Below are 27,163 nucleotides of genomic sequence, written 5' to 3' on the forward strand. Positions count from 1 at the left end.
AATATTTTAAGATTTATATGTTAGATAACATTCTGGAAAAGAAAATATGCCACTTTATGTTCAGTACTAATAATCCAATAAAAGACCTCTTGAAATACTTTTTTTTTTTCTACTGCAGATTGGTGTCCTGTTGAGATACTTGCAACTTGTCAGACCTGTAGACATGTTGGAGAGTCTCCCTTGAAATTCAGGCTCTTCTGTTCTTTATCAGAGCCTTTTCAGTAGTCTTGTCCTTAAAGATTATTATATATATGCATTGTTCTGATAGAGAATTTGAGCAGTTAAATATATAGTAACAAAACATGTGTTTTTTTATATCTTTCAGAATCATGGTGTCATGGAAAGGGATTTATTTTATACTTGTCCTGTTTTGTGGAAGTTTTTTTGGAAGTATTTTCATGCTATTTCCCGTATTACCTTTGATGTTTATAAACCCATCTTGGTATCGCTGGATCAACAATCGCCTTGTGGCCACCTGGCTCACACTACCTGTGGTAAGTTACGCACCAGTGAAAGAGACTCTTTCTGTACCACAGTTGCCCACTCTATTGATTTTGTTAGTTAGATTTGAGCTGTACAAGAAATTTAAGCCCTTGATGCTACATAAGGCACGTTAGGCTTTAAAGGAGAAAATATAAGAACTAGAGAGAAATAAAAATAACATATCCTTAAGATAGAATACCTAATTAAGAACCATATTGAAAATATATAGCTTTTTTCATATCGTTCATGAATTTTTATTTGCCATCATTGTAGTATATTTTACATGTAGTAAAATGCACAAATCGTAAAGACATAGCTTGAAGAATTTTTACATCACTAATTTTATTTTGTATTTTTATCATTTTTCTACCAACAAAACAATGAAAAAATTGAGATTCATATAGAAAACATTTATTTCAAAATTGTGAAATTGATGTAGTTCATTTTTTTTTCAGTTAATCACAGAATTTAGCAATGCATAACGTTTACATATAGAGTGATTTCCTATCTGCCAGAGTAGGTTAACAACATCTGTAGGTTAACGGTGAATACAAGCCCTTCAGTAGAGTCCCTGAATACCTGGGCACTCTCTGTAAAGTCACGCACACTTCTCTGAGCATATCTCCTTCTGATCCTGAACTGGTGACTTCTTGTTAGATTCCAGTTCACACTGCTTACTCCTTGGCGTTAGGAAATGGCTTCAGCCCTTACTGTCTGTTCATTGTGCTACCGATCCTTACTATCAGTTTGGCTATTTATTTAGATTTGTTTTATGGCACAGTATTCCATGAAATTCTTAATGTCATTATATATTGTAGTTGTTTGGTATGTATCAATTAGGCCAAGAATGTTGATGGTGGTGTTCATATCTTCTGTGATCTTATTTTCTTTCTTTTCTTCTTCTTCTTTTTTTCTTTATTTTTTTTTTTATTTATTTTTTTTTTTTGCAGTACCGGGGATGGAACCCAGAGGCATTCCACCTCCTAGCTATATCCCCGGCCCTATTTTTGCTCTTTTTTATTTCTGAAACAGGGTCTCACTAAGTTGTGAAGGGCCTAAGTAGCTGAGGCTGCCCACCACGCCCGGCTGATTTTATAGTCCCCTCATATCTTTTATCTCATATCCTTACTACTTTCAGTATGGTAATGCAACTCACACATTGAAATCTTCAACTGTGATTATAGCAAGACCTCCATCTCAAAAAATAAAAAAAAAATGAAGTCAATAATCAAGTTTTCTATTTTTTTACTTTTAAGAACTTCAGTCTGTAACATATACTTGTAAACATTTCATATATTATATGCATAGCCATTAAAAAGTAATTAAACAAATTAAGCAAATGTTTGGGTATCTACCATGTGCTAGGCACTGTAGTTGGCAGTATTTTAATAGACATATAATTATTTTATTCTATATGTATTGTTCATATTAAACACTGTAAGATTAATTTTACAGAAAAGTATAAAATGGAAATTTTAACTGTTTCTTTAGCCCTGTATTCCATGTTACACATTTTTGGGCTCTCTTCTTTAGGAAGAAATATATAATAGTCTTACATATCTCTATCCTTGAAAAAAATTACACATTGGAATCTTGTATACTTTTTGCAGTTTTTTCTTTTTAACTTAATACTGTATATTAAAAATTTCAAGGGCAGTTAGCATGTTTTTATTAAAAACTGTTGAAATTTAAATTAGAACTTAAAAATAGAAATACTACTTTATAACCTCATTCTGTTAGATTAACTCCCTGCCCCCTAACTTATTGTAGAAGTAAGAATTAATGGGAAACACTGTATTTCTATATATTTGAAAAATCATAAGATGTACACATTGAACAAGATGAAATATATGTATGGAAAATCATAACTTTAAATGGCAGTATATCAATATTCTTTTTTCTTAGGCATTGTTGGAGACCGTATTTGGTGTAAAAGTGATTATAACAGGTGATGCATTTGTACCTGGAGAGAGAAGTGTCATCATCATGAACCATCGGACAAGAATGGACTGGATGTTCCTGTGGAATTGTCTGATGAGATACAGCTACCTCAGACTGGAGAAGATTTGCCTCAAAGCCAGCCTCAAAAGTGTTCCTGGATTTGGTAGGTTATCTACACATTATTTTATTTGGTTATTCATTTCATATATAATGCACCCATTCTAAAGCTGTAACTTGGTGAGTAAGCGCAACTATTAAAGCTATTCACATTTTTTTCACACCAGGCTAAAAATAGTTACAGTTTCCTTTTTCCTCAGTGGATCTGTTATCACTTAATTTTAATCCTTTTTTTGAAATCTCTGACTCTGAAAGAGAAAGTAAACTATTCTTAAGGGAATAGATTCAGTTTCTGGAGGATATACCATTTTGGAGAATATGAATTAATAGTTCAGTTACTTTATTGTATATTGTGCTTTTGATTTAGGCTGGAAACTGGTCTGCTGATAAAGTAGTTGATATTAACTAATTCATACACATTCATCTAATAAATATTAACCAAACACCTTTTGGTTCCAAGCATTATACTAGGTGCTGGTTATTGTCTGAACTTCCCTAATCCATAGTTTTGGTTAGGTAAGGATATATACATAGGCTTTGCTAAGATATACAAAATTAGATTTAAAGAAAAAATGCCCTATAGATTTCAACTGTCTCTAATGGTGGTGTGCACATAGATTTTTACTTTGAGCCAACTTTATGACCAGTTAATAATAACTACTGCAATGAAATAATAAACTTAAAAGTGTCATAAAAAGTCTATTTGCCTGGTGATTTTTGTACCAGGAAATGAGTGTGTCATTTGTTCCCACCTCAGTCATAGCTTCTTGGTTTCTATTTATCATTAATTAATCACACTTGAGTGGCAGAACAGCCTGAGTCTTACAAAGTGTAAAAAGAAGAATAAACATAAGAGAGTGCCTTAAAAACTGTCCAAGTCATGTATGAAAATTTTTCTTAGCCTGGCATGGTGACACATAGTGCCTGTAATCCTGGTACTTGGGAGATGGATCTCAGGTTTGAAGCCACCCTTGGCAACTTAGTAAGGCTCTCAGCAACTTTGTGAGGCCCTGTTTCCAAATAAAAAATAAAATAGGATAGGAGTAAAACTTGAAGGTAGAATGCCCCTGGGTTCCATCTCAGCAACACACACACACACACACACACACACACACACACACACACACACACACCAAAAAAAAAAAAAAACTTTGACATGACCAAACAATTTAAGACTAAATTGTTATATAATTCTAGAATTCTAAAATTGCCATGTAATGTTGAAAACTAGGAAAATCGTAAGCTGTTATATATCTAGATTGTTTGGAATGAGATCAGAGAGAAGTCAGCAGGAATATCTTGGGCTCTGATGAACGATTTTATCCATTCTCAGCGTTTAGGACACAGACTATGAGAAGCTCTTAGAGTAGACTGTTTTCACAGGATAATTTTAACTGTGGGGAGGCTGTTCATAAATTCAGCTTCATAGAACACAAACTATCTGCAAAAATACTAAAGAATATTTTGTTTTCCTTTGCAAAGATAATGAGTAAGAACATCTCAGTTAAATTTGTCGTATGCCTTGTCAGGACACTGTAGAACCCTGACTGCAACAAATAGTACTGCAATACTAATGCTACAATGCAGGGAATCATATGTGGATTGGAAAAATAATCTCTTTTATGTGTTCAGATTTTCACTTAATTTCATAAATGTATTTGTAAATATTAGTAAAATATCATGTTGTTTAATGATGGGGATATGTTCTGATAAATGTGTCGTTAGTTGACTTTGTCAATGTGTATATAAAGTATACTCACACAATCTAAGATGGCTACATGCTCACCAAGTGATATGATTTTATATGACTACAGTTCCACTGTTGTCTGTGGTTAATGGTTGATCAAAATACTGTTTTGTTAGACATAACTATAAATTTATGTAAAGATGTCATTGCTCACATATAGTTTTAAGAATAACTAAAGTTGCTAAAATCAACATAATTTTACTTTTATACATTAAGCACAGAGAATGGATATTTTTTTATTTGAGATATTTTTAATTTGTAATACTACAACTTATCTCATTTGAGAAGGAAAACTCTCCCTTTCCTACCTAGCTTCTTCCTATATTAAATGTACATTCACTAAAATTAGAACAAAGCCATGAATGCGTTTGACTCCATCCAGTTTGGTGGACTTTTTTAACAAAATTCATGTGGCTCTCCTGCCTCACAACTCAGAATAAGACGAATATATTCCTAAACTAGAGAAGACTTGCCAGGAGATTCACTGACAGTAACACTGCACTGCTGCGGGGTTCTGGGTGTCCGTTTTGTTACCTATATAACATAAAGGTGCCTCATCACCCAAAGTAAAAGGCTCTTTGGCCCTCCTGGAAGAACGTTCTGTGCCCGGTGCACTAGAAACACCAGCTATGGCTCTTTCTTTAAAGGGAGCTTCTAGTTGAGGGCCCTGGCCACTTATCAAGTAGACAGTAGTTGTTCCTCTCACAGTAAACTTTTTGTTGGCCTGCCCTTCTTCAATGAATAGGTTAGTTTGTGGCTTCCTGTTGTATCTAACTCATAGACAGTTTCACAGAGCTTTCTTACTTGTGTTGTTCTCTTTTTTACTAAACAACTACAGACCAGAATTGTGTCACTAATTTCCTCAGCAAACCCTTCAGATGCACACATCCCATCATAGAGGGTGAAAATACCTGATACTGGTCTGTTGGCCTCCTGTCAGCTGGGATAGTTTTTTGAGCCAATCTTACCAAAGAGAGAAAGGGAGAGCCTGTCAGGAGACTCTGGGAAAGATTTTCCTCCTCCCTCTGTAAGACAAAAGAACAGCCTTGGTGGCACATGCCTGTATTCCTGGTACCTACAATCCTCAATACAGGCAGAGACAGGTGGATCACAGGTTCGAGGACAGACTCAGCAACTTAGGGAGACCCTTAGCAATTTAGATCCTTTTTCAAAATTAAAAAAATAAAATAAGTTTGGGAGTGTAGTTCAGAAGTAGAATGTCTCTTGATTCTATTCCCAGTAAAACACACACACACCTGGGTTCATACACACATGCACAAAAAGATAAAAGGGGCTTGATTTTTATTTATTTATTTTGCAGTACCAGGGATGGAACCCAGAAGCATTCTACCTCTAAACTACACCCCCAGCCCTATTTTTTATTCTTTATTTTGAAAAAGGGTGTCACTGAGTTGCAAAGGCCCTCACTGAGTAGCTGAAGCTGTCCAGAACCTGGATCCTCCTGTCTCAGCCTCCTGAATGCTGGATTGGTGGGGTTACAAATGTGTGCCACCACGCCCTGCTGCAAAAGGGGGGTTTTAAAGGGACCATGCCACTCTGTTTTGCTTTTGACATTATTGTAAAAGCACATGATGCTTGGAGCATCTGTGACATTATGGGCCTGAGAGGGAGCTTCTCTGACATCAAGAAGATGACATGTAGCAGGTGGGTTACCAGCTTCTGACCCAGGCTTGGGGCCAGGTTTCATGTTATTAAGAAACTTAAATTCAGATTGTTAGGATCTGGATTGTCTTATTTATAGCCACACACTTTCTTGATGTCACCTGCTCACCCCTGTTTCATTAAACTGTAAAGAATACCCATTGATTCACTAATTTAGTAAATTGTATTTTATTTATTTATTTTATTTTTTTTAGCGGTACTAGGGATGGGAACCCAGGGGCATTCTAACTCCCAGTTACACCCCCAGCCCTATTTTTTATTCTTTTGTTTTGAAACAAAGTCTCACTAAGTTGCAGAGGGCCTCACTAAGTAGCTGAGGCTGTCTACCAACCCAAGATCCTTCTCACTTTGCCTCCAAGTACTGGGATTACAAGCATTCATCACCATGCCTGGCTCAGGTAATTTTATTGAATGCTTATCATGAATCAAGATTTTTATGAAAACCATGAAATGAAGAATTAGCAGACAACTCCTTAAACACATTCCAGTTCTGTTGAGTAGAAGACACACATACACATCTTTCCTTGTTTTTCGGCACGTAACTGATCATTTCATCTTAGCAATGCTACAGGTAGTTGAAAAATAAGTTTTCATAATTGTTCATTTTTAGTTTCAATTGTCAGAGTTGCTCAGCTAAGATGAATTTTCATATACAGGTGTTGGGGGAGCATTCACAGTGAAGAGGTACTGTGGAAAGAAAATTTAACTTTTGTTACTTTATGTCTCAGGCAATCTACCAGGATTATACTTCTTTCTAGAATTACATTGAGAACTAAGTAGTGTTTTAGGGTGGCATTGACATCTAAGCAACTTAACTGAAGCTTTTTGTTTTTAATGTGTTAGTGGACTTTAGATCACGGTGTAATGAGCTCTGAGCTTCATGAAGGTTGACAGTTTTCTTGGCTGGGAGAAATGGCCCTGGGCTTTAAGGTTTTCCAATCAATCACTTACTGAAGTTAATACAATTGGTTACATAAATTGAATATCCTGTTTGCCATTGCTTATACCTTAGTGAGACACACACTGCTTCAGGCTGCTAAACATTCCAGAAGTGAGGTAAGAGGACTCAAGGACTTTCGGTTCCCACAGATTTGCTGAAAAATAAGGAATGCCTGTGCCTCAACTAGTAATTGCATTCCAAAATTAACTAAGCTTTGCTTTTCTAACAGGGTGCTTTTAGGCAGTATAAGAATTTTTGGGTGTCGGGCGTGGTGGAGTACGCTTGTAATCCTGCACTTGGGAGGCGGAGACAGGAGGATCGCTCAGGTTCAAAGCCAGCCTCACTGGCTTAAGAGACCCTGTTTCCAAATTTAAAAAAAAAAAAAAATTATATATATATATATATATATATATATATATATATATATATATATATATATATGTAATAGGTCTGGGAGTGTAGCCCGGAAATAGAAGGAAGGGATCCCCAGTACCACCAAAAAGAATTTTGGGTGATCTTTATGGTATTTAGGTCTGCTTTGTATTTAGTGGTAAAGCACAAATAAAGTAAATTGGCAGTGATCTGTTTCAAGGTAACTTTGAAATGGCACTTTGCAGTAACAGTAACATTATATGAGAGTTTTCTCATTGTACTTTATTGTTGTGTGTTAACCTCAGTTTCAGTATATAATTTGACTCCGGTGCCATTGATTGGCCTTTCTCTGGTGGCTGTCTGTAAATGGTGATAGTGTTTTTGTTCACTTACATCTTAACGTGTGTGTGCTGAGGAGCCAACCTAGTACTTCAGGCATGCTAGGCAAGCACTCTGACACTGAGCTACGTTTCATCCCTGTGATGATATTTTTAAAGAGAAAGGCAGCATTGCAATCCTGTAGGTCAAGGGAATGGATTAACTGCTGTATTTATTATATGTGTAATTATTTTTAAAAAATAAAGTTAAGTGGCTTTTTCCCCTCTTTATTTTCATATAATAATAAATCTTGCTGAAAATGTTTTCCTTATGCTTGAAGTCAGATATTTCTGAGTGTTATACCATTATGTAATAAATATCAGAAAGAAATACATTATGTAGCCAAGAATTAAAAATGTTCTTCCACAGTGAAAATAACACCCAAATGGTGTCTTAGAAGTGGTCTACTTGTAATTGTCATCTTTTAAAGTCAAGTGATGTGGCATAATAAGTGTATTCCAAATAAGAATATTAAGGTCTTGATTTTAGAATTATATTATTTGTATAATTTTAATTAAGCAGCACTTTGCATTATTTATTCTGAAACAGACTTTCTGTGGAATAATTTTAGATTTACTTAGAATTAATAAAAATAAAATAATAAATAATAAAAATAGCACAAAGAATATCTCTATTTTCATCACCCAGTTTTCTATGATGTTACCATCTCACATGCACTTGGCACATTTGTCAAAACAAGAGACTAACAGTATAATAGTCATTATACTTCAGTTGGGGTTTGTCTCAGTGCTTTTCATTAGCAGGGGTTATGGATTTGAGGGAAAGCGCCACCAAGGTGAGATACCCTTCTCTTCCTATCATCAGAGAAGGTCATGATATCAATGTGACTTATCTTTGGTGATGCTAATATTAATCACTTGGTTAAGGTGGCATTGCCAATTTTCTCTACCACAAAGCTATTCTTCCCCCCGTACATACTGTATTTGCTAAAACAGCCCATATTGGAAGGCATGAGATCGCGAATGAAGCTCTGCCTCTCTATATATTATTGAAATTCTGTAAAGATTTGTCCCTTCTCCTCATTCATTTTACTTAGTCATTTAATAAGGCCAAGATGGACTTATCAATATTTACTTCAATTTTGGGCTATAACCTAGTTCTATAAAGTGATAATTTTTTGTTCCTAAAATTATTCTAGCTTTGAATATGGAAAGTTTCCCAAAGTTGGCTCTTGTGTCCTTTTTACATACTCCCATCTTTTTTTAAATCCACTTATTTTCAGGCATTTCAAGACTTTCATCTTATGTTTTCTCTGCCTCGGGTCTAAACTCAACATTTTTTTATGAAGGATAATTTCTTTTCTTGAAAAATGGTAGTAGAACCTAAAATCTGTATACAGATTATGTTCTGTATAAGTTTCCTCTTGCTGCTTATACTATAAATAGAGTGGCTAAATGACACAGATTTATTATATTACAATTCTAGAGGTCAGAGTCTGATGGTTCCTTTGGGGCTGAAGTCAAGGCATTGGTAGGACTGGTTCCCTTCTGCAGGCTCCTGTGCAGATATATCTATGTTACACCATTATGTAATGAATATCAGGCAGAGAAATATTGTGTAGCCAAGAATTAAAAATGTGTGTCCATATTTCCACTGTTCCTTGCCATTTCCAGCTTCTAGTGGATACCAGTGTTCTTGATTTATGGCCCTTTCAAATCCATCTTCAAAGATAGTGATGGCTGGTCAAGTCCTTGTCACATCCAGTCATTCTAATATTGAGCTTTCTTCCATTTCTCTCTTCCACTTTTTAAAATGTTTTCATGATGTTGGGACTTGAACCCAGGGTCTCACTCATAATAAGTAAGTACTCTACCACTGATCTACATCCTAGTCCTTTTTAAAGTTACTATTTTGGGGAAAAGGTCTTACTTAGTGCCTAAAGCTGATCTCAGACTTGTAGTCTTCCTGCCTCTGCCTCCTCAGGACTTGGGATTACAAGCATACACCACCATGCCTGACCCTCTTCCACTTTGAAGGACCCTGTGATTACACTGGGTTCATTAGAATCAACTAGGATAATCTTCCTACCTCAAATTCAGTTATTTAACAACATTAATTGCTCTTTGCCAACTAACTTAACATTCACAATGAAAGAATTTGGGTGTTGCCATCTTGAAGAGGGGTTTGTAATTATCCTGCCTACCACATGGTAATTGTTATTAAGATATCTCTCTCTGATCATAGATCTTCTCAGTATACAGAATGTAACATATTTAGCCTAGAAATATATAATATGCAATATATTAGCTTAATAATAAGCTTTTAACAGGAATAGGGTTCTCAGTAGATTATTTAAGAGATTAATCAGATGCCAACTTTCAAAGTACAGAAGTTTTGGTTCTATATTAGTGTGAACCCCAGATTAGAATCAGATTCAGGGATACCAGTAAATATGCATGTCCTCAAGGTCAAGCCAAATTTTCTGCATCTTATAAATAGATACAATCTCTATCTTTGTAGAACATAGTGAAATTTTGCAATAAGAGTTTGTTTTTTAATTCTATTTTTTCCATTTTACAGATTTTTAGGTTTGAAACTTATTTAGAATTAAGTTTATGTTAGAATAGTATTTAATAGCTTGTTCATACTTTGATTTCTGTCTGGTATTTTCAGCACAGGGATTTGAGACCTAATCAGTACAATTATACTACAAAAGAATTGTTGCAGAAAAACTGTTGTAAAATTGTTTGGCTCTACTCATTGTTTTATTTTTTTTTTAATTTTTAGTCTTGTGTGGTACTGGGGTTCCTGGAAATCCTTCTACCTCCGGGCTGCACTCCCAGACCTATTTTATATTTTTATTTGGAACAGGGTCTCTTAAGCCAGCGAGGCTGGCTTCTGACCTGCGCGATCCTCCTGTCTCCGCCTCCCAAGCGCGGGGATGACAAGCCTGCGCCACCGCGCCCGGCGCTACTCAGTGTTTTGAAAAGCTAGGGCCTTCAATATAAATTAGTCACTTTAGAAGAAGGATGTAGAGAGCCTTACCTAATTTGTAATGTGAGTTCAAAGAAGTAGAACCTTGGGGGGTGTGTGTGTGTGTGTGTGTGTGTGTGTGTGTGTGTGTGTGACATTTTTGCATCTTGATAGAGTTTGAAATTCTGAGTTTATTTACTTGCTTATTAACTCATGGATTTATTTGTTTAACTACTATTGTTACACATATATACTCAGTTAAGCACAGTATTTTTCATTTTTTAATTAATTAATTAATTAATTATGGTACTGGAGATGGAACTCAGGAGCATTCTACCTCCGAGCTACACCAACAGCCCTTTTTTTTTCACTTAGTTGCAAAAGGTCTCACTAAGTAACTGAGACTGGCCAGGACAGCAGTCATCCTGTCTCAGCCTCCTGAATACTGGGATTATAAGCGTCAGCCACCACGCCTGGCTATTTTTTCATGATTTTATTTATCTACTTTCTAAAACTGGGCATTGAACCCTTGGATACTTTTCCACTGAGCTACACTTCCAGCTTTTTAAATTTTTACTTCAAGATAGAGTCTTCCTAAGTTGCCCAGACTGGCTTCAAACTTGGCCTCCCAATTCATTTGGATTGTAGGTATGCACCACCACATCTAGCTTCATGTTCTTTGGGATACAGTGTTTTTACAAAAGAAAAAAATGTACTTGTTTGTATATCAGAAACCTTTGGTTAACATTACTTTGGTTCCATCTGTATCCTCTATTCAGAATTGAAAATAATGTGGATGAAACAGCTCTGTCTCTTCTCCATTAACTTTGCCTTCAGTATCATATTCATAGTGCCATAGTAGATAGTACGTTAAATTAATGAATATACAGACAGAAGTGATAAGTATTTATCTATGAGGCCCATTTTTAGAGGACTAGTACAGATGTTTTTATGATTCTCTTAACTGTATCCCATCTATACAAAAAAATAAAAAATGGTGCATAAGCTTTTTGTAGAGAAAGAATGAGTAATGTCAAAAATATATTCACATAAAGCACACTATAATTGCACTACTTGGGAGGTTGAGATAGGAGGATTATGGGTTTGAGGCCAGCTCCAGCAATTTAGTGAGACCCTGTCTTCTCCTCCCACCACCCACACACAAATCTATATATTTGTTTGGCTGGGATGTAGCTCAGAGATTAAATGCCACTGAGTTCAAGCCCCAGTACCAATAACATACATATTTACTAATTATATATGTGTGTGTGTGTGTGTGTGTGTGTGTGTGTGTGTGTGTGTAATAGTTTTTTGTTTTGTTTTTATCCATCTCTAAAGTCTGATAAAGGGAATTTAAGTCAAAGAAAACTAGGCTCTAACATTATGGACTAGATTTGGACACTGGAGAGTGCTCTGGGCTGCTCAGCTCTGTTTTGACATAGCCATGCTGATACTGTAAATGGGGTTTTAGAAAGAAGATAGCAGTAGAAGAGCTATGCCAGTATCCACAGAGTCTTTATATCACCTCAGAAATTCAGGGTAGAGTATCCTGCAATGGAAAAGTATGAAAAAGACAAGTTGTATGGACTAGTGTTAAATTTTACAAATTGCACTGTTAATTAGTTATAAAGTATAAAATAAATAATAAAGGCCGGGTGTAGTAGCTCATGCTTGTAATCCCAGCACTTAGGAAGCTGACACAGGAGGATCACACAGGTTCAAAGCCAGCCTCAGCTACATAGTGAGGCTCTCAGCAATTTAGTGAGACCCTGTTTCCACATAAAATATAAAATAGGTCTGGGAGTGTAGCCCAGAGGTAGAAAAGCCCCTGGGTTCCATCACAGTACCACAAGAGAAATAAATAAATAAAACAAATAATAAAATAAATGTCATAAAATATGTGTATTGAAGGTCTCAACAATATTAAGAAAAATCTGGCATTGCTTTAAATATGAGTAAAATATGCACTGATGACAATGAAATGCAAAGAAAAGAAAACCTTGCAAGATGATCCTGTGGGTTTTTTTTTATGAGAAGAAAAGCATTTAAACTCAACGGATAAAATGGCTGAGTCATTCACTTATCTCCTACTTTGGTGTTTCTAGAAGATATATAGAATATTAGGAAAATGTTATAGCCAGACCCCAAGGATATTGTCATACTCCCTTTCCTCAAGGGGAATTTATTCCTATATGGAGCAGAGAAATACATTATATCAATATTATTCAGTCTTGAACCTCTTTTGTAAATAAGAAGTACAAAATGAACAAACATTTCAGGAAAGTGAGAGGTGAATCAGTATATGGGATTGCATTAAACCAAAGAGATTCTGTACAGCAAAGGAAACTATCAAGAGCCTCAACCAAGAGCCAACAGAAGGGAGAAGATTTTTGCCACCTGTTCCTCCAATAGAGTTAGACTAATATCTAAACTATACAGAGAACTCAAGAAACTCAGTACTAAGAAAACAAATAACACAATCAAAAAATGGGCAAGGGAACTAAATAGACACTTTACAAAAGAAGAAATTCAAATGGCTAATAAATGCATGAAAAAATGCTCAACATCATTAGCAATCAGAGAGATACAAATCAAAACTACCCTGAGATTTCACCTGACTCCAACTAGAATAGTACATTCAAAACACAAACCATAACAAATGCTGGCCAGGATGTGGAGAAGTGGGAACTATAATACATTGTTGGTGGGACTGCAAATTAGTGCAAGCACTTTGGAAAACTATGGAAGATCCTCAAAAGAATGGGAATGGATTTACCATATGATCCAGCAATACCACTTTGGGGTATCTACCCAAAAGAATGGAAACCAAACTACCAAACAAATGCATGCCTATCTGTGTTCATAGCTGCACATTCACCATTGCCAAAGTATGGAACCAGCCAAGATGTCCATCAACAGATGAATGGATTACAAAATTATGGAGTAAGTACACAATGGAATTTTACTCAGCCATAAAGAAAAACACAATCACATCATTTACAGGGAAATGGATAGAACTGGGGAATATTATGCTAAGTGAGATTAGTCACAAAAAATAAGAAATCAGATGCTCTCCCTAATATGCAAACTCTAGGGAGAAAATGGGTCATAGGAGGAATGCTAGACAAAGAAGGGGATACTATATATGAACAAATAAGGCAACCTGAGGGGATGGGAGGGAGGAAAAGGGAAATTCTCTAATGTTCATGATGTACTTAATAAATGTCAAAGTCAATCACTAAGCCAAACATGAGAAGGAGGGAGGAAGAGGGGATAGGGAAGGAATTGGGTAAGGGCTAATTGGGTGATGTGTGCATATATGCCTCCACCATCTTGTACTCCGTTAAGGTATATGACTACAATGCACCAATAAAATGTTAAAAAAAAAAAAAGTAGATTTGAAATTCTGAGAAGAAAATGATTTGGAACCTCAAATTCTGTTTATAGCCAACTAGCAACCAAATGAAAACAAACTAAATACATTCAGGAATGCAAAGGCTAATTTTTTAAGAAAATATTTTAAAGAAAGGGACTAAAAGATAAAAGCTACCAGAAGCAGCGTTAAGCAAAGAAACCAGTAAATTAGGGTTAAGTTTAAATAACCAAAACTGTTTTTATGAAGTTTAAGAAATGTGTTTTAGTAATGATACTTTTTGGAACTATTAAATGATTTTTATAAAATTTTTAAGAAGGATAATGGAATATAGTATTACTATTTTAACTTCTAAAAAATTAAACTTAGATTTAAACTGAATTTCTCCTGGTTTAACAGTGGTAGAATCAAGAGCATACTTTATTTGGGGATGATTAATAATTAACTCAAGAGCCAAGTGTGGTGGCACACAATTGTAATCCCAGTACTTGGGAGGCTGAGACAGGAGGATACAAGTTCGTGGCCAGCCTCAGCTACTGAGTGAGGCCCTCTGCAACTTAGTGAGACCCTGTTTCAAAATAAAAGTTAGGACTGGGGGTGTAGCTCGGAGGTAAAATGCCCCTGGGTTCCATCCTCAGTACTGCCAAAACAAAAAACAAACAAAAAAAAACCCCTCAATTGTAGAATTATATGCAATATGTTTTTTGTTTGTTTGTTTTTTGGTGGTACTGGGGGTGGAACTCACGGGCTTTCTACTTCCAGGCTATACTCCCAGACCTATTATATTTGGAAACAGGGTCTTACTAAGTTGCTGAGAGCCTCACTCAGTAGCTGAGGCTGGCTTCAAACCTGTGCAATCCTTGTGTCTCAGCCTCCCAAGCATGGGGATTACAAACGTGCGCCATCACACCCAGCAATGTAATATGTTTTTTAAAAAATGGAAAGATGAAAACATTTTAACAGTGACTACTAAAGAAACAAAAGGGAGAATATAGTTCCTGAGCCAACACAGTAGGAGCTACAAACTGTTTTCAGTAAAACTGTTGCAAACTGTCTTAGAAGAGATGTAGGTAGTAAATTTTAGGTTGTGGGCCATAATGTCCCCATTGCACCCATCACACTCTGCCATCGTAGCAGGGTGGCAGCCATTTACATACATAAATAAATAAACAGGTATGGCTGAATTCCAATAAAACCTGTATTGAAATTTTAATTTTATATAATTTTCTGGAATCATAAAATACTGTTCTTCTTAATTTGTGGGCTATACAAAAATAGATAGTGGGCTGAATTTGGTCCATGGTCCATAGTTTGCTGACTTCTCTATTAGAAAACAAAGGAAGAGGGCAAAGGAAACCTAACTTCAGCTATAGACAGAAAAGGGAAGAAAAATAGAAAAGGACGCTGACAAGAAACCACAAGGAAGTACAGTGAACAGAAAGCATGGAAGATGTCGGGAAGAAAAAGTTACCCTAATAAATGTGGGGTAAACTTTTCTATCAAAAATGAGATTCTCAGCTTGGATATAGCCTAAATGATAATAGGTACTAGATAAGTAAATCACTGTATATCTATATTGTAGAACTTCTACTATATTATTGTAAGGAGCTAATACTCATCCTAGGGAGCTGAAATAAAGATTATATTGTAAAAATATGCATGTCAGTAAGAGAGGTGGACTTCCAGTGGTATCCAAGAGGTGGATCCATATCCTGATAAGACTTGTGGAAACCAGAATTGCCAGCTTTAGGTGGCTTAGCTCAGCAGCAAAACATGTTGACTTTGGCTACGGCAGGCCATCTTTACCTGGCTCAACTACTTCAGCTTCTTTGTCCATTTGACTATACTTATTAGCATCATTTGCTTGCCCTTGGTCCCAGGTGAAATTTCTGAGAGAAAATGAACATTGGAGTGGCCTAGACGCTTACTGTAAGGTGAATGTGCCCTAGAGAAAGGTGGTGTGACCACAGTGTACACTCATAGCCATTGCACAGTTCCCCTCTTCTTTATATTAAAATAAAGTCTAAAGTGGCTGGCATTGGAAATAGCTGCCACATTGAGAGACTGAGTAGCACAGCAAAGAAAATCTTAAGAACATGTGCGAGCTGGAAATAGCGCTTTGCTTACTGCTTTATATATATTATTATTATTTTTTTTTGAGGTACTGGGGATGCAACCCGGGGCATTGTACCTCCGAGCTACACCCCCAACCCTATTTCTTAGTCCTTCTTATGTTTGAAACAGAGTCTCACTGAGTTGCAAAGGGCCTCACTAAGTAGCTGAGGCTGTCTGCTTACCTTGATCCTCCTGTCTCAGCCTCTCAAACCTCCGGTCTCCGGCTCCTGAATGCCAGGATTACAAGCGTGTGCCACCACGCCTGGCCCTACTGCTTTATAAATCTTAAAGCACATATTATTTTTATCTATTTTAGGTAGCTTGGTTGAACTTTCTGTTTAGTTAGGACCGTTGAAATCTTGGATCAATTAGTGATTTATAATAAATTAGGAAAAATTATGTTCTTGATATTTCAATACCTAGTTTGGGCTTGGAAAGAGGTTTTTTGAGAATTTTACAAATTTCAGGATTACCAAATCTCCTTAAAAATATTATCTGGTGTATCTTTTATTTATTCAACCTATATTAGTGCTGAATTCATGGCATATTATAGGACACTTATGATAGTATAGTAAAATTTTATCTAGGTATGTTGATATTGGTAATGAGATTTCATGTAAATATTTGTTAAATTCATTCTAGGTTGGGCCATGCAGGCTGCTGCCTACATCTTTATTCATAGGAAGTGGAAGGATGACAAGAGCCATTTTGAAGATATGATCGATTATTTTTGTGATATCCATGAACCACTTCAGCTCCTCATATTCCCAGAAGGGACTGATCTCACAGGTAAGCTATGCTGAGCTTAGATTGTAGACTTTTCAACTGTAGAGGAATTAAGAAATCATCTAGTCAGAACTTTTTATTCCCCAGATGAAGTAAGCAAATACAGTAAGATCAATGGACTACGCCCAGGGTCCCTCAGTTATTCATTAGTACCTGAGATTCTAGGACTCCATTAAATTTATATTGTCTAGGACCCAGCCCATTGAATTTATTATAGGCAACCTCAAGTGGTCATTATTATTCATGCTTGCTCTCCTAGAACTTTATATTTTAATCCTCAGTATGTTTTAAGATATCAGCCTGTATTACTATAGAAGACACTTTTTATTTTTTTAATTCCTTTTTACTTTTTGGTGGTACTTGGAATGGAACCAGGGGGCTTTTCTACCTCTGGGCTATACTCCCAAACCTATTTTTTATACTTTATTTGGAAACAGGGTCTCACTAAGTTGCTGAGAACCTCACTAAGTAGCTGAGGCTGGCTTCGAACCTGTGTGATCCTCCTGTCTCAGCCTCCTGGTACAAGCCTGCACCACCACACCCGGCTAGAAGACAAGTTATAAAATCATGTTTTAGGTGAAGTTTGTCCTCCCCTAAATATGTATATATTTTCTTGTCCTCTGTATTTCTTTATCCTTTAGGCTCTTTTCCTCTCAGCTTCTTTTTTTACTAGAAAATAATCTGATAGTATCTAATTTTGATTATTATTGATTTAAGTTAATATGGTTAATTTTCTCCTGTTATTTAAACTTTATCCCTCCTACAAGCAGAAAAGGCTACAGTGGTCCATTCCTCAGGAAAAATTCAGCAATCATTGAGTTGTGGAGAAGAAACAGGAAGACATGTTTAGAACTTTTCTATGTACCAGTTATCAAAGAAAATGAAAACAAAATGATATATAATCTGTCATACTTACTAAACCAGTGATTTTTACTCTTATATAAACAACATTTTTACAGATGAAAACTTCTATTGCGGTCCAGACTGTAAAAAGGATAAAAGTCGGACTGCCTTTGCTGAATACTGGGAGGGATGCAGTGGACAGGCAGAGCTTAGACAGGAAGCAGTTCTGTAGAATCCTTGGACTCACAGGAGCAAAACTGTAGTCCTCTGATAATGTCAAGAAGATGCAGCAGAATTTTAGAAGGATCCAGTGGTTGAAGATGTGCTATGTGATGAAAACATGGTAGAATGGAAAGTGTAGAAGGCACAAGTAGTATGGAGAGAATGAGCTTGTCTTCCAGGTCCTTGGTACTAATTTAAGAAGGGCACTCCTTAGAACTTACAAGTGGGGATCAGGTAAATGAGCATTTAAATTCACACTGTGGACATAGTAACTGATGGAGCCCATTACTCAAAAAAAAAAATGTTCAAGGTGAAAATACACATAATAGAAATATATAAATAAGTGAATGGTAACTGAGCCATAGTCAGTGGATAAGGGAAATTACGGCATTGGAGGGAACATTTACCATAGGTAGCAACAAAGAGATCTTTGACTCATTTATTACAGAAGGAACTGAGCTGATTAAGATAATTTTTACATAGTAGGTAAGTCTTTAAAATATATACTTACTATGTAACGTACATTTGATTTTATGGTAAAAATCTAAAAAATACTTGGATCACGAGAATAGTATGGAGGAAAATATCAACTGCCTATTGTTTAAAGTTAAAAATTCTTGTAAGTTTTAAGTTAATTGATTTCTAAAACCAAGTTATCATTAGGGAGTTATAATGGACATACAGCCATATTTAAATTTTATAATACCTAGAAGGTATAATACTTAAATTTGGATATGGAAAATATAAGCTTGTTTATTAGAGTATATAATAAATGATACCGGATGGTAGCCTGATTTATTATTTGTGAATTTCTAAATGGACAAAAAATGGCAACTTTGGAACTTAATAAATAAAAACTAATAGAAAAAAGGTCCTATGTTGCTGCTTCTCTGACACATTAGTGTTAATAATATGTTTATACATTAGACCCTTATAGTTTATAAAATATATATAAAATGTTTTTATTCCATATTTTTCTCTAGGTTTCTTTTACAAAGACAATGAATTTTACACCTAGTTGCAGGTATTTGGAGTCCACAATGCTCCCTGTTACATTATATTTTTATAAGTTAAAATGGTATATACATTTTAAAATCAATTTGTGAAAGCTAGATTGTTTAGCATAATGAAAAACAGATTGAACCTGAAGCTTTTTTTTTTCTATCTGGAAGCTTTAAAAAATTATTTGACAGAATTATACAGATAATTTTATTGCATTAGGAAAAAAAGTAATTGAAAATATGCTTCACATATTAAAGTTTGTTAATTTAAAAAGTGTTTTAATTTTCATAGTTAACTTTCGATTTGAATTTTTAAGCCCAAAGAAAATAATTTGTGCCGTGCGTGGTGGCACATGCTTGTAATCCCCGCATTTGGGAGGCGGAGACAGGAGGCTCGCGCAGGTTCGAAGCCAGCCATGCTGGCTTAAAGAGACCCTGTTTCCAAATTAAAAAGGTATAAAAATAGGTCTGGGAGCGTAGCCCGGAAGTAGAAGGGCTTTCAGGAACCCCAGTACCACCAAAAAAAACAAAAAAGAAAGAAAATAATTTGTAATCCACTTTAAGTTCTGAATCCATTTTGCTTCACTTTGAAATTAGTGCATTTTTATACATTCTATCTGTATATGTTATTGTTGATTATAATTTTTTTCCTTATTAATGTTAATATATGTGTTACTATTAGAAAGTTTAGAAACATAGATGTATACTTTCATGTTCCATTTCCCTGATTTGGACAGCACAGTTTCCAGGTTTTAATGATGATAAAGTTGCATACAATTTAACACACTGTACATAAAACATCTTCATTTAATAAATATAAGTGTCTAGAACTCCATACACAAAAAAGCCCCTTCTTTCATGAAGTTTCATACATGATATGAGCAAAGAGATAGTAAACAAATGAATTACTAAAAATCAGCACTTGTTGTCATAGGTACTGCACAGAAAAATAAGGAGAAGGAGACAGAGAATAATAGAAGAGGGTATGATGCCATTTGTTTTAAGAGAGTTAGGGCCAGCCTCTGTATTAAGTCTCCATTTAAGTAGGGACCTCTGTTTAACTAGGGACCTCTGTTATTAAGTCTCTGTTTAAGTGTGGTTCTGGGGATAGAACCACACACAGTAATACAAGGTAGTTCTAGCACTGACCTACATCCCCAACCCTTTTTATTTTCTTTTGAAACAGTGTCTCCTTAAGTTACCTGTACCCCAGCCTTGAATCTGCACTTCTCCTATCTCAGCCTCCCAAGTACTAGGATTATAAGTGTGCACCACTACACCCAGCATCACGCCCTCTGTAAGAGTGTTCTTTGGGTACTTCAGTATTGTGGGATGTGTCAGTGGTCTTTGGTGATTTGGAAGACTCAGTGATCTTAAGTTTACTCCTAGGAAAGTTGCTTAGATCTTGTGCTTGGAATAATAGTCTATACACTGAACAGTGCAGCTGAGGATTGCAGGTCCTAACATCACCTGTCATCAGAAGGTATTTCATAGTCTATCCCAACAGCTGAGGCCAAACTTCTGAACACTTTACTTTTTCCAAATGTATTTGCTGAATAATGAGTTTGGTTCTTCTTGGAACTTGTAAAGTTACCTCATGGAATGGAAAAAGAAGTTTTTGCCAACAATTGGAACATACACTCAACTCTGTAGCTATATTCAGCCAAATCATCTTCAGATGTTTGTACATGATGTGCTATTCATGCGCCCATTCTGCTGTGGGGTGGTTTGGTTAGTAATATTAGCTGCTCTGTGCCTGAGCAAGGCAGATATTTCACTTTGTACTAAAGGCCTAAATGACTGGGTTAAAAAAATGTTAATCTGATATATTTGATTGCTAGTTATTTCTGCTAGATGTCTAGATCCTTGTATTTCATTAGTTTTAAGTCTTATTAGCATTTTATATTTTAGTATTTCAAATTATTGCATAAAGATTATTTCATAAAACTTTTAGTTTCTTAGCATTTTATTTACATTTTAATTTGAATTGTATATTGACTTTTATGAAATTGTCTGAAGATATTAAATATTTGAAAATTTTTATTAAAATCTATAGGTACTATAGCCTGGGATCTGTGTAAGGGACTATTTAAAATGTTTGTACGTATCTTCTTCTCAGTACACTGTATTCAATAATTACAAAACAACTGCAGTTCTTAACAAAGAAATTCTGTGCTTTATTTTTTATCTGTCTACCTTTATTTTATGGTTTCTAATGATCCATTGTTTTGTTTAGAAAATAGCAAGGCTCGAAGTAATGATTTTGCTGAAAAGAATGGACTTCAGAAATATGAATATGTCTTACATCCAAGAACTACAGGCTTTACTTTTGTGGTAGACCGTCTAAGAGAAGGTAAGCTCTCATCTCCAAATGTACTTTATTTTAAAAAGTGGCAAAAGCACCAAACGTTGTATATAGCTCTTTATTCTGTTTTCTAGCAAGGCATATAGTATTATGGTAACATCTGTGACAAATGCTACCCTGGCAGTACACTGTTAGGCCTTGTACCATTATTTAAGAATTATTTAAGAATAATGTATGAATATTTAAGAAGTGTATGAAGTTTTTACTTCTTTCTGTAAATGACATCACTATTGTTTCTTCAGGCTCTAATGTACCTGAGTATACAAAGTATAACCTGCCAAGTTTTGCAACTAAGCACCCATGATTTTAAAGAAACATACACTGTCAACCCAAAATCATAGGAGCACGGTACACCAAAGATGTTGACTGTCAGTATTAGTTTGGCGTTTTTTTTAATTTTATAATTATAACTAATTTAGCAAAGACTGTGTGCTTGAGGATCATATTGTCTATGAATAGGGAGTGCCTATCAACCCGTAGAAGTTCATAGATTGCGTAGTTCCTCATGCCTGTGGAGTAGTACCGAGACATTAAGTGATGACCTGCCTCCCTCCCTTCCTTCTTCCTTCTTCCTCCTCCTTCTCTCTTTCTTTCTTTTTTTTATTCATACCATTTACTGTGGCATCTCATTTAGATTCATCCTTCAGTTAACAACATGGTTTTCGCTTCTTTCTTTTTTTTTTTTTTTTTTGGTGGTACTAGGGTTCCTGGAAACCCTTCTACCTCTGGACTACACTCCCAGACCTATTTTATATTTTTTTTAATTTGGAAATAGGGTCTCTTAAGCCATCAAGGCGGGCTTTGAACCTGCGCGAACCTCCTGTCTCCGCCTCCCAAGCGCCGGGATTCCAAGCATGCGCCACCATGCCCGGCAACAACATGGTTTATATATTATAGTATTTAATGATTTCTTTTAAAGATATTTCTGACATCTTAGAAACATATTCATCTGTGAGATTTCTTTTTTAACAAACGATGGCTTTGGAACACATCTTTTGCTAATAAAGATCTTCCTAAATGTAGGTAGGTTAACTCAGAGATTTTATAGTGGATAAAGATATATCTATAATGAAATCTAATGTACTCTATTATGAAATATAGAAAATATTTCAGTTGATTTATAAACTTGGCTACATTTTTGAGGAACATGTATTGCTTAGTCATCACTCCTAGTCAACAAACATAATTAGTAATTTTTCCTGCCAGGATTGGCAACTAATTCCTACCCTACTTTTCACCCCACTAATTACGAGCAAATGAGAAATTCAGAACACTAAGAAATTAAGAATAAAGTCTCAGCAAGAAGAATTGAATAAGAGGAACTGCAATACAAGGAAAATAGTTTTTGTGTCTGTTTAGAATATATTTCGTCAAGATTGATAACCCGTCACCAGTTATGTAACATTACACAAATATGTTTTTTCTTTAATAGTAATTGCAGAAATTTCCTTGATTTCTATCCTTTGTGTATTTGCTTTATACTCCTAGGTCATAATCTTAAGGATGTGCAATGTCCTATATATAATAGACTCAATTCGTGTTAGTTACATTTAATTTTTAATTTTTGAAAAGTTACACAACATAGTATCCTAGCATATTCTTAACACTGATATCTCTGTGGGTGATTTATCTCTCACATACCTTTAATCACAGAATCTTTAAGTATGTGATCATGTAATTGTTTTTGGTACTGGAATGATCCAAATTCAAAAGTAAGTTGCTAGCTAAAGGAAAGAAGCTTTATATGTGGAAAGTTTTTTTTTCCTGGCTTTTGTTTTGTGTTCTTAATTGCACAGCTATAATAAATTCATAATGTAGTTATAACCTTTAAGTCATTGCACCACAAGTTACTTATATTATCATCTCTGGTGTTTCATCATGTTTAACAGTAACAGCTTAATTCTTTGATTTCAAGTAAATAATGATTTGTTTCAACCATTATTTGATTTTGTCGTACATTTTGTGAGCCAATTAGTGGAGTTTATGCAGTAATTACTTTTACCATTAGACGGCACAAAGTGTGGAGTTAGGCCAGAGTAGCCATAGGAGAAGGATAAGGCACTACATACTATTTCAGAGTATGTCCTATTTGAGATATGACCTTATCTTCAAGAAGTATTCAGTCTTCATAAGTAGTAAGAATGATACACATGGAAACTTCGAAAAATAATATGAAACAATATAGTTACATGCTAAACTTTATAATATATAAATGTGAGTAATTATACCAAATAATTGCAAGTGTTTTCAGTAGAGAGAGATCATGTAGTAAGGCTTCTAAAAGAAGCTGAATTATCCTTGGATATTAGCAAATATACATATTTGAGGTAGGCCAAAAAGAAAAAATAATGATGGCTGAGAAAGACTACAAGAAAGGGCACAGAGAGTCTCGGCTGACACGGACCTGATGGGCACCTAGGAAAAAGCACCCTCAGGGACTTGAAGCCTGTAGTTGAAGAATAACAGTATTTGAGAAAATTGTTTGGAGCCATTAGTGTCTAAAAAATTAAAACTCCAATATTCCAAAGAGTTATGACTTTAGTTTGTCTATTTCTAGATCAAGTCACTCAAGTAAATCAAGACATTCAGTAAGACTCTGACTCATCATGTAGATACACTTAAGTCAGGTGTAAAGTAGGGTAAAACTATATTTTCATTCATATTGAACTCATATGCATAAAATGAAAGATTTGCTCTTTCCACTAATCTAGGGGATATACAGTTGACCATTAAAGAAAAACTAAATTCCCATTAAATAACTTGGGTCAATATACTTGAATAAAAGTCTTCAGTTTGTATTCAGAGAGAGCATTTCTGACGTAAGACCCAGTTACATATATGGTACCTGCCAGACTGGTGTTTGCTTTCTCATTAGGGTCTACAGTAGTTCTCATTTTTTCTAAGAACATTGAAAGCAAAAACAGTAGACCATAGTCAGGAATGGTTCAGTCATCAAGAGCACTGTCAGATCAGTTTAACTTATTGGCCTGTTTGCTTAGTTCACAACCACCTGCTGGTAGTCCAGTCTTTTTGCTTCATGTAGTGGCTTTGTGTAGGGGGCCAGCAAGAGGCCAGCACTCTCTGGGGCTCACATTCCACTTATTTCAGTTAGTGAGCCTCTCCCAGGATTGCATTTCAGTTATCCTTCCTACGAGCCAGCATGTCATAAGGGGCAGGGAGAAAGGCAGCAAATAGACAAACTGTCTGTCTGAAATACCAAGTACGTTATATATCATGCACTCTGACCTTTCCATGTGGCTTTTATTGCTGGAAACTATTTTGAAATACAAGAAGACCTTTCCCTTATGTTAAAAAAATGATTGTACAATAGACCTTTGACATTTACTAGAATATTTTCTGAGACCTTTTCTATCTCCCCAAATTTGCAAGTATCTTTGTAGATTAGCAGTTGACTTTCTTTTGAGGTCATTTTACAAGAACAAAACTTTTGTCTATTGAACATGATAAAATACAACTAAATTTAAGTGAGATTCAGATATTGACTACTGACGAGCAGGCCACCTAAGGAACTTGGAGATAAACACATGAAGCCAACATTTTTTCAGATGCCTTGGAGATCTTAGATCTCTTTACATTGAATCTTTAAATGCCATGCTTTAGATGACAAATAGAATTTCTTTTGTTTTCTTTGTCCATTTTAATCCTCACCTGCTTTCAAGAGCAAAAAATCTGACCTCCTCATTTAGCACAGATTTTTGTCAATATATTTAGCAATAAAAGTTAGGACTGCCTTAGTGAAAAACAGTGGGAGCCTGTGTTTGTAATAAAACTTCATCTAACACTTACCAAGCACCTGCCACATGCCAGCCACCAAGTTGTGTGTGTATTACCCCACCTTGCCAAGACAGTAAAATCACAGAAAAAGGTTTTAAAAGTACATGTGCTCAGGCCAAGCTCAAACCTGCAGAATTACCCTGGGCAGGTCCTGAGCTCATAGATGACCCAGCCATTCTCAACATACCACTTAATTCTCCCAACTGCTCCCTGCAAAAGTCTGTCCTGTGCTATACCTGTGGAGACTGGCTGCTCTTAGCAACTTGCCCAGGAGCATACAGCTGCTGAACAAGGGCACCATAATTTAAAGCTAGGTCTGTTTGATGCTGAAGCCCATATTTTCCCAGTATAATGAGTTTACAGTTTTTCTATTCCAAATGCTACCAAAAAAAAGAATTCTATTTGTGTTTTGCCCCTCTTGTCAAGATTTTCTTCTGATTTTCTTTGCTTCACTGTGACTTTTAAGTAGAAAAATGTTTATTATGACTTATTTTTCTAATTCCTGGATTTACCAATTCCTCCTCCATTTATCTCATTCTTAGAGAACAGTTGAAAAACATAACACTAATATAACATACAAATAGGTTGTTATTGTAGTAATAATTGCAAAATATTTACGCTGAGTACTTGATTTCCCTTGTGTACTTGCTTTATATTTCGACTAGAGTATAAACAACAAGAAGTCACACTCGACTCAAGTATAAACAACAACAAGTAACACTCAAAATATCTGTCAAATTGTGTTTCCAGCCTTTTTTTCTTTTAGTCACTAGGTCTCAAAAATAGCTTCATAGCTTGATTTTCTGAATACTGACTCACTTTCTATAAAAAGAGATAGCTTTTATTTTATCATAATAAAAGAATAATTCATTATAAAGAAGAAAAAGTACAGAAAAGAAAATGAAAGTACCCACAAACTTAACCAATTATTTCTTGGAAATTTGACATTTCATCTTATTTTTTTCAGCATGTACATACAAATAAAACAAGAATTAGAGCCAAATTCTATATTTTGTTTTATAAAGGTTTTTAACTTAGTATAAGTTAAATAGTTTTTTTTGTTATGTTGACATATGCATGGTATTTAATCACATAGAGCAGTGCTTAGTCTCTGTTCAAAATTAAAGTTGTTTCCAATTTTCTCCTCTTAAAAATAAGCAAATTTCTTTCCTTAACTAAAATGTGCATGAATCTTTGTGATTATTTCCTTAGGATAAATTTCCAAGTCTAATTATTGAGCCAAGGGTATATATTTTCTTAAATTATTTGAAAAAATCTTGTTTTGAGCCAGGCATAGTGGCACATACCTATAATCCCAACTACTTAAGAGGCTGAGACAGGAGGATCTCCAGCTTGAGGTATGAGGCTGGTCAGGCAACTTAGCAAGACCCTTTCTCAAAATAAAAAGTAAGTAAAAGTGCTGGTGGTAAAGCACCTTTAGGTTTAGCCCTCAGTGAAACACACACACACACACACACGTGCGTACACATGCACACAGATAAAGAGATAGAGGGGGGAGAGACAGACAGACACACAACAAACTTGGGAAGAAAGGATTTTTTATGGTCTTCATCGAACCACCACAACCACCAAATTCTGTCAGTATTGCTTTGGAAACATCTCTTAGAGACACCCACCTGCCTATGTTCCTTCAAGATAATCACTTGGGTAGTTGTCATTTTGTCCATTAACTCTTAGTTTTCTGGCCAGAAGAGTATGGCCTGGATGCATGTCTGTAATCTCAGTACTTGGGAGGCTGAGACAGGATTACAGATGCAGGTATAGACCACTCTCAGCAGTTTAGTGATTCTCAGCAACCTAGTGAGATACTCTTTCAAAACAAGAAAAATAAATAAAAAGGTCTGGGCGCTCAGCTTCGATCCCCAACATCACCAAAAAACAAGGAAAAAAGAAGAATATTTTGTTGACTGCTTCTATCTTCGGCCTTCAGCACGAGGCCTGGCATATGTACTCTATTTTTTGTATCCTTGCAAATGTACCAAAATTGTGCCTGGCCTATGTGGCCTTTTTGGTCTTGATTTTTGCAGTAACACCATACTCTCTTCAC

General features: G+C 35.5%; 1 protein-coding gene across 1 annotated transcript in view; it reads left to right on the forward strand.

Moving 5' to 3' along the window:
- Positions 1 to 329: 329 nt before the first annotated feature.
- The window catches only part of LCLAT1 (lysocardiolipin acyltransferase 1), a gene marked incomplete at both ends in the record, with an annotated part of 94,887 nt that continues 68,053 nt past the window's right edge, over positions 330 to 27,163 (forward strand). Inside the window, 4 exons of the mRNA XM_080711609.1 lie at positions 330 to 494; positions 2,389 to 2,587; positions 16,726 to 16,872; positions 21,172 to 21,288. Coding sequence (XP_080567735.1) covers positions 330 to 494; positions 2,389 to 2,587; positions 16,726 to 16,872; positions 21,172 to 21,288 — 628 coding nt within the window. The remainder of the gene's footprint in view (positions 495 to 2,388; positions 2,588 to 16,725; positions 16,873 to 21,171; positions 21,289 to 27,163) is intronic.

This window comes from Muscardinus avellanarius (assembly GCF_963383645.1).
Source record: "Muscardinus avellanarius genome assembly, chromosome: 15".
Taxonomy (NCBI): domain Eukaryota; kingdom Metazoa; phylum Chordata; class Mammalia; order Rodentia; family Gliridae; genus Muscardinus; species Muscardinus avellanarius.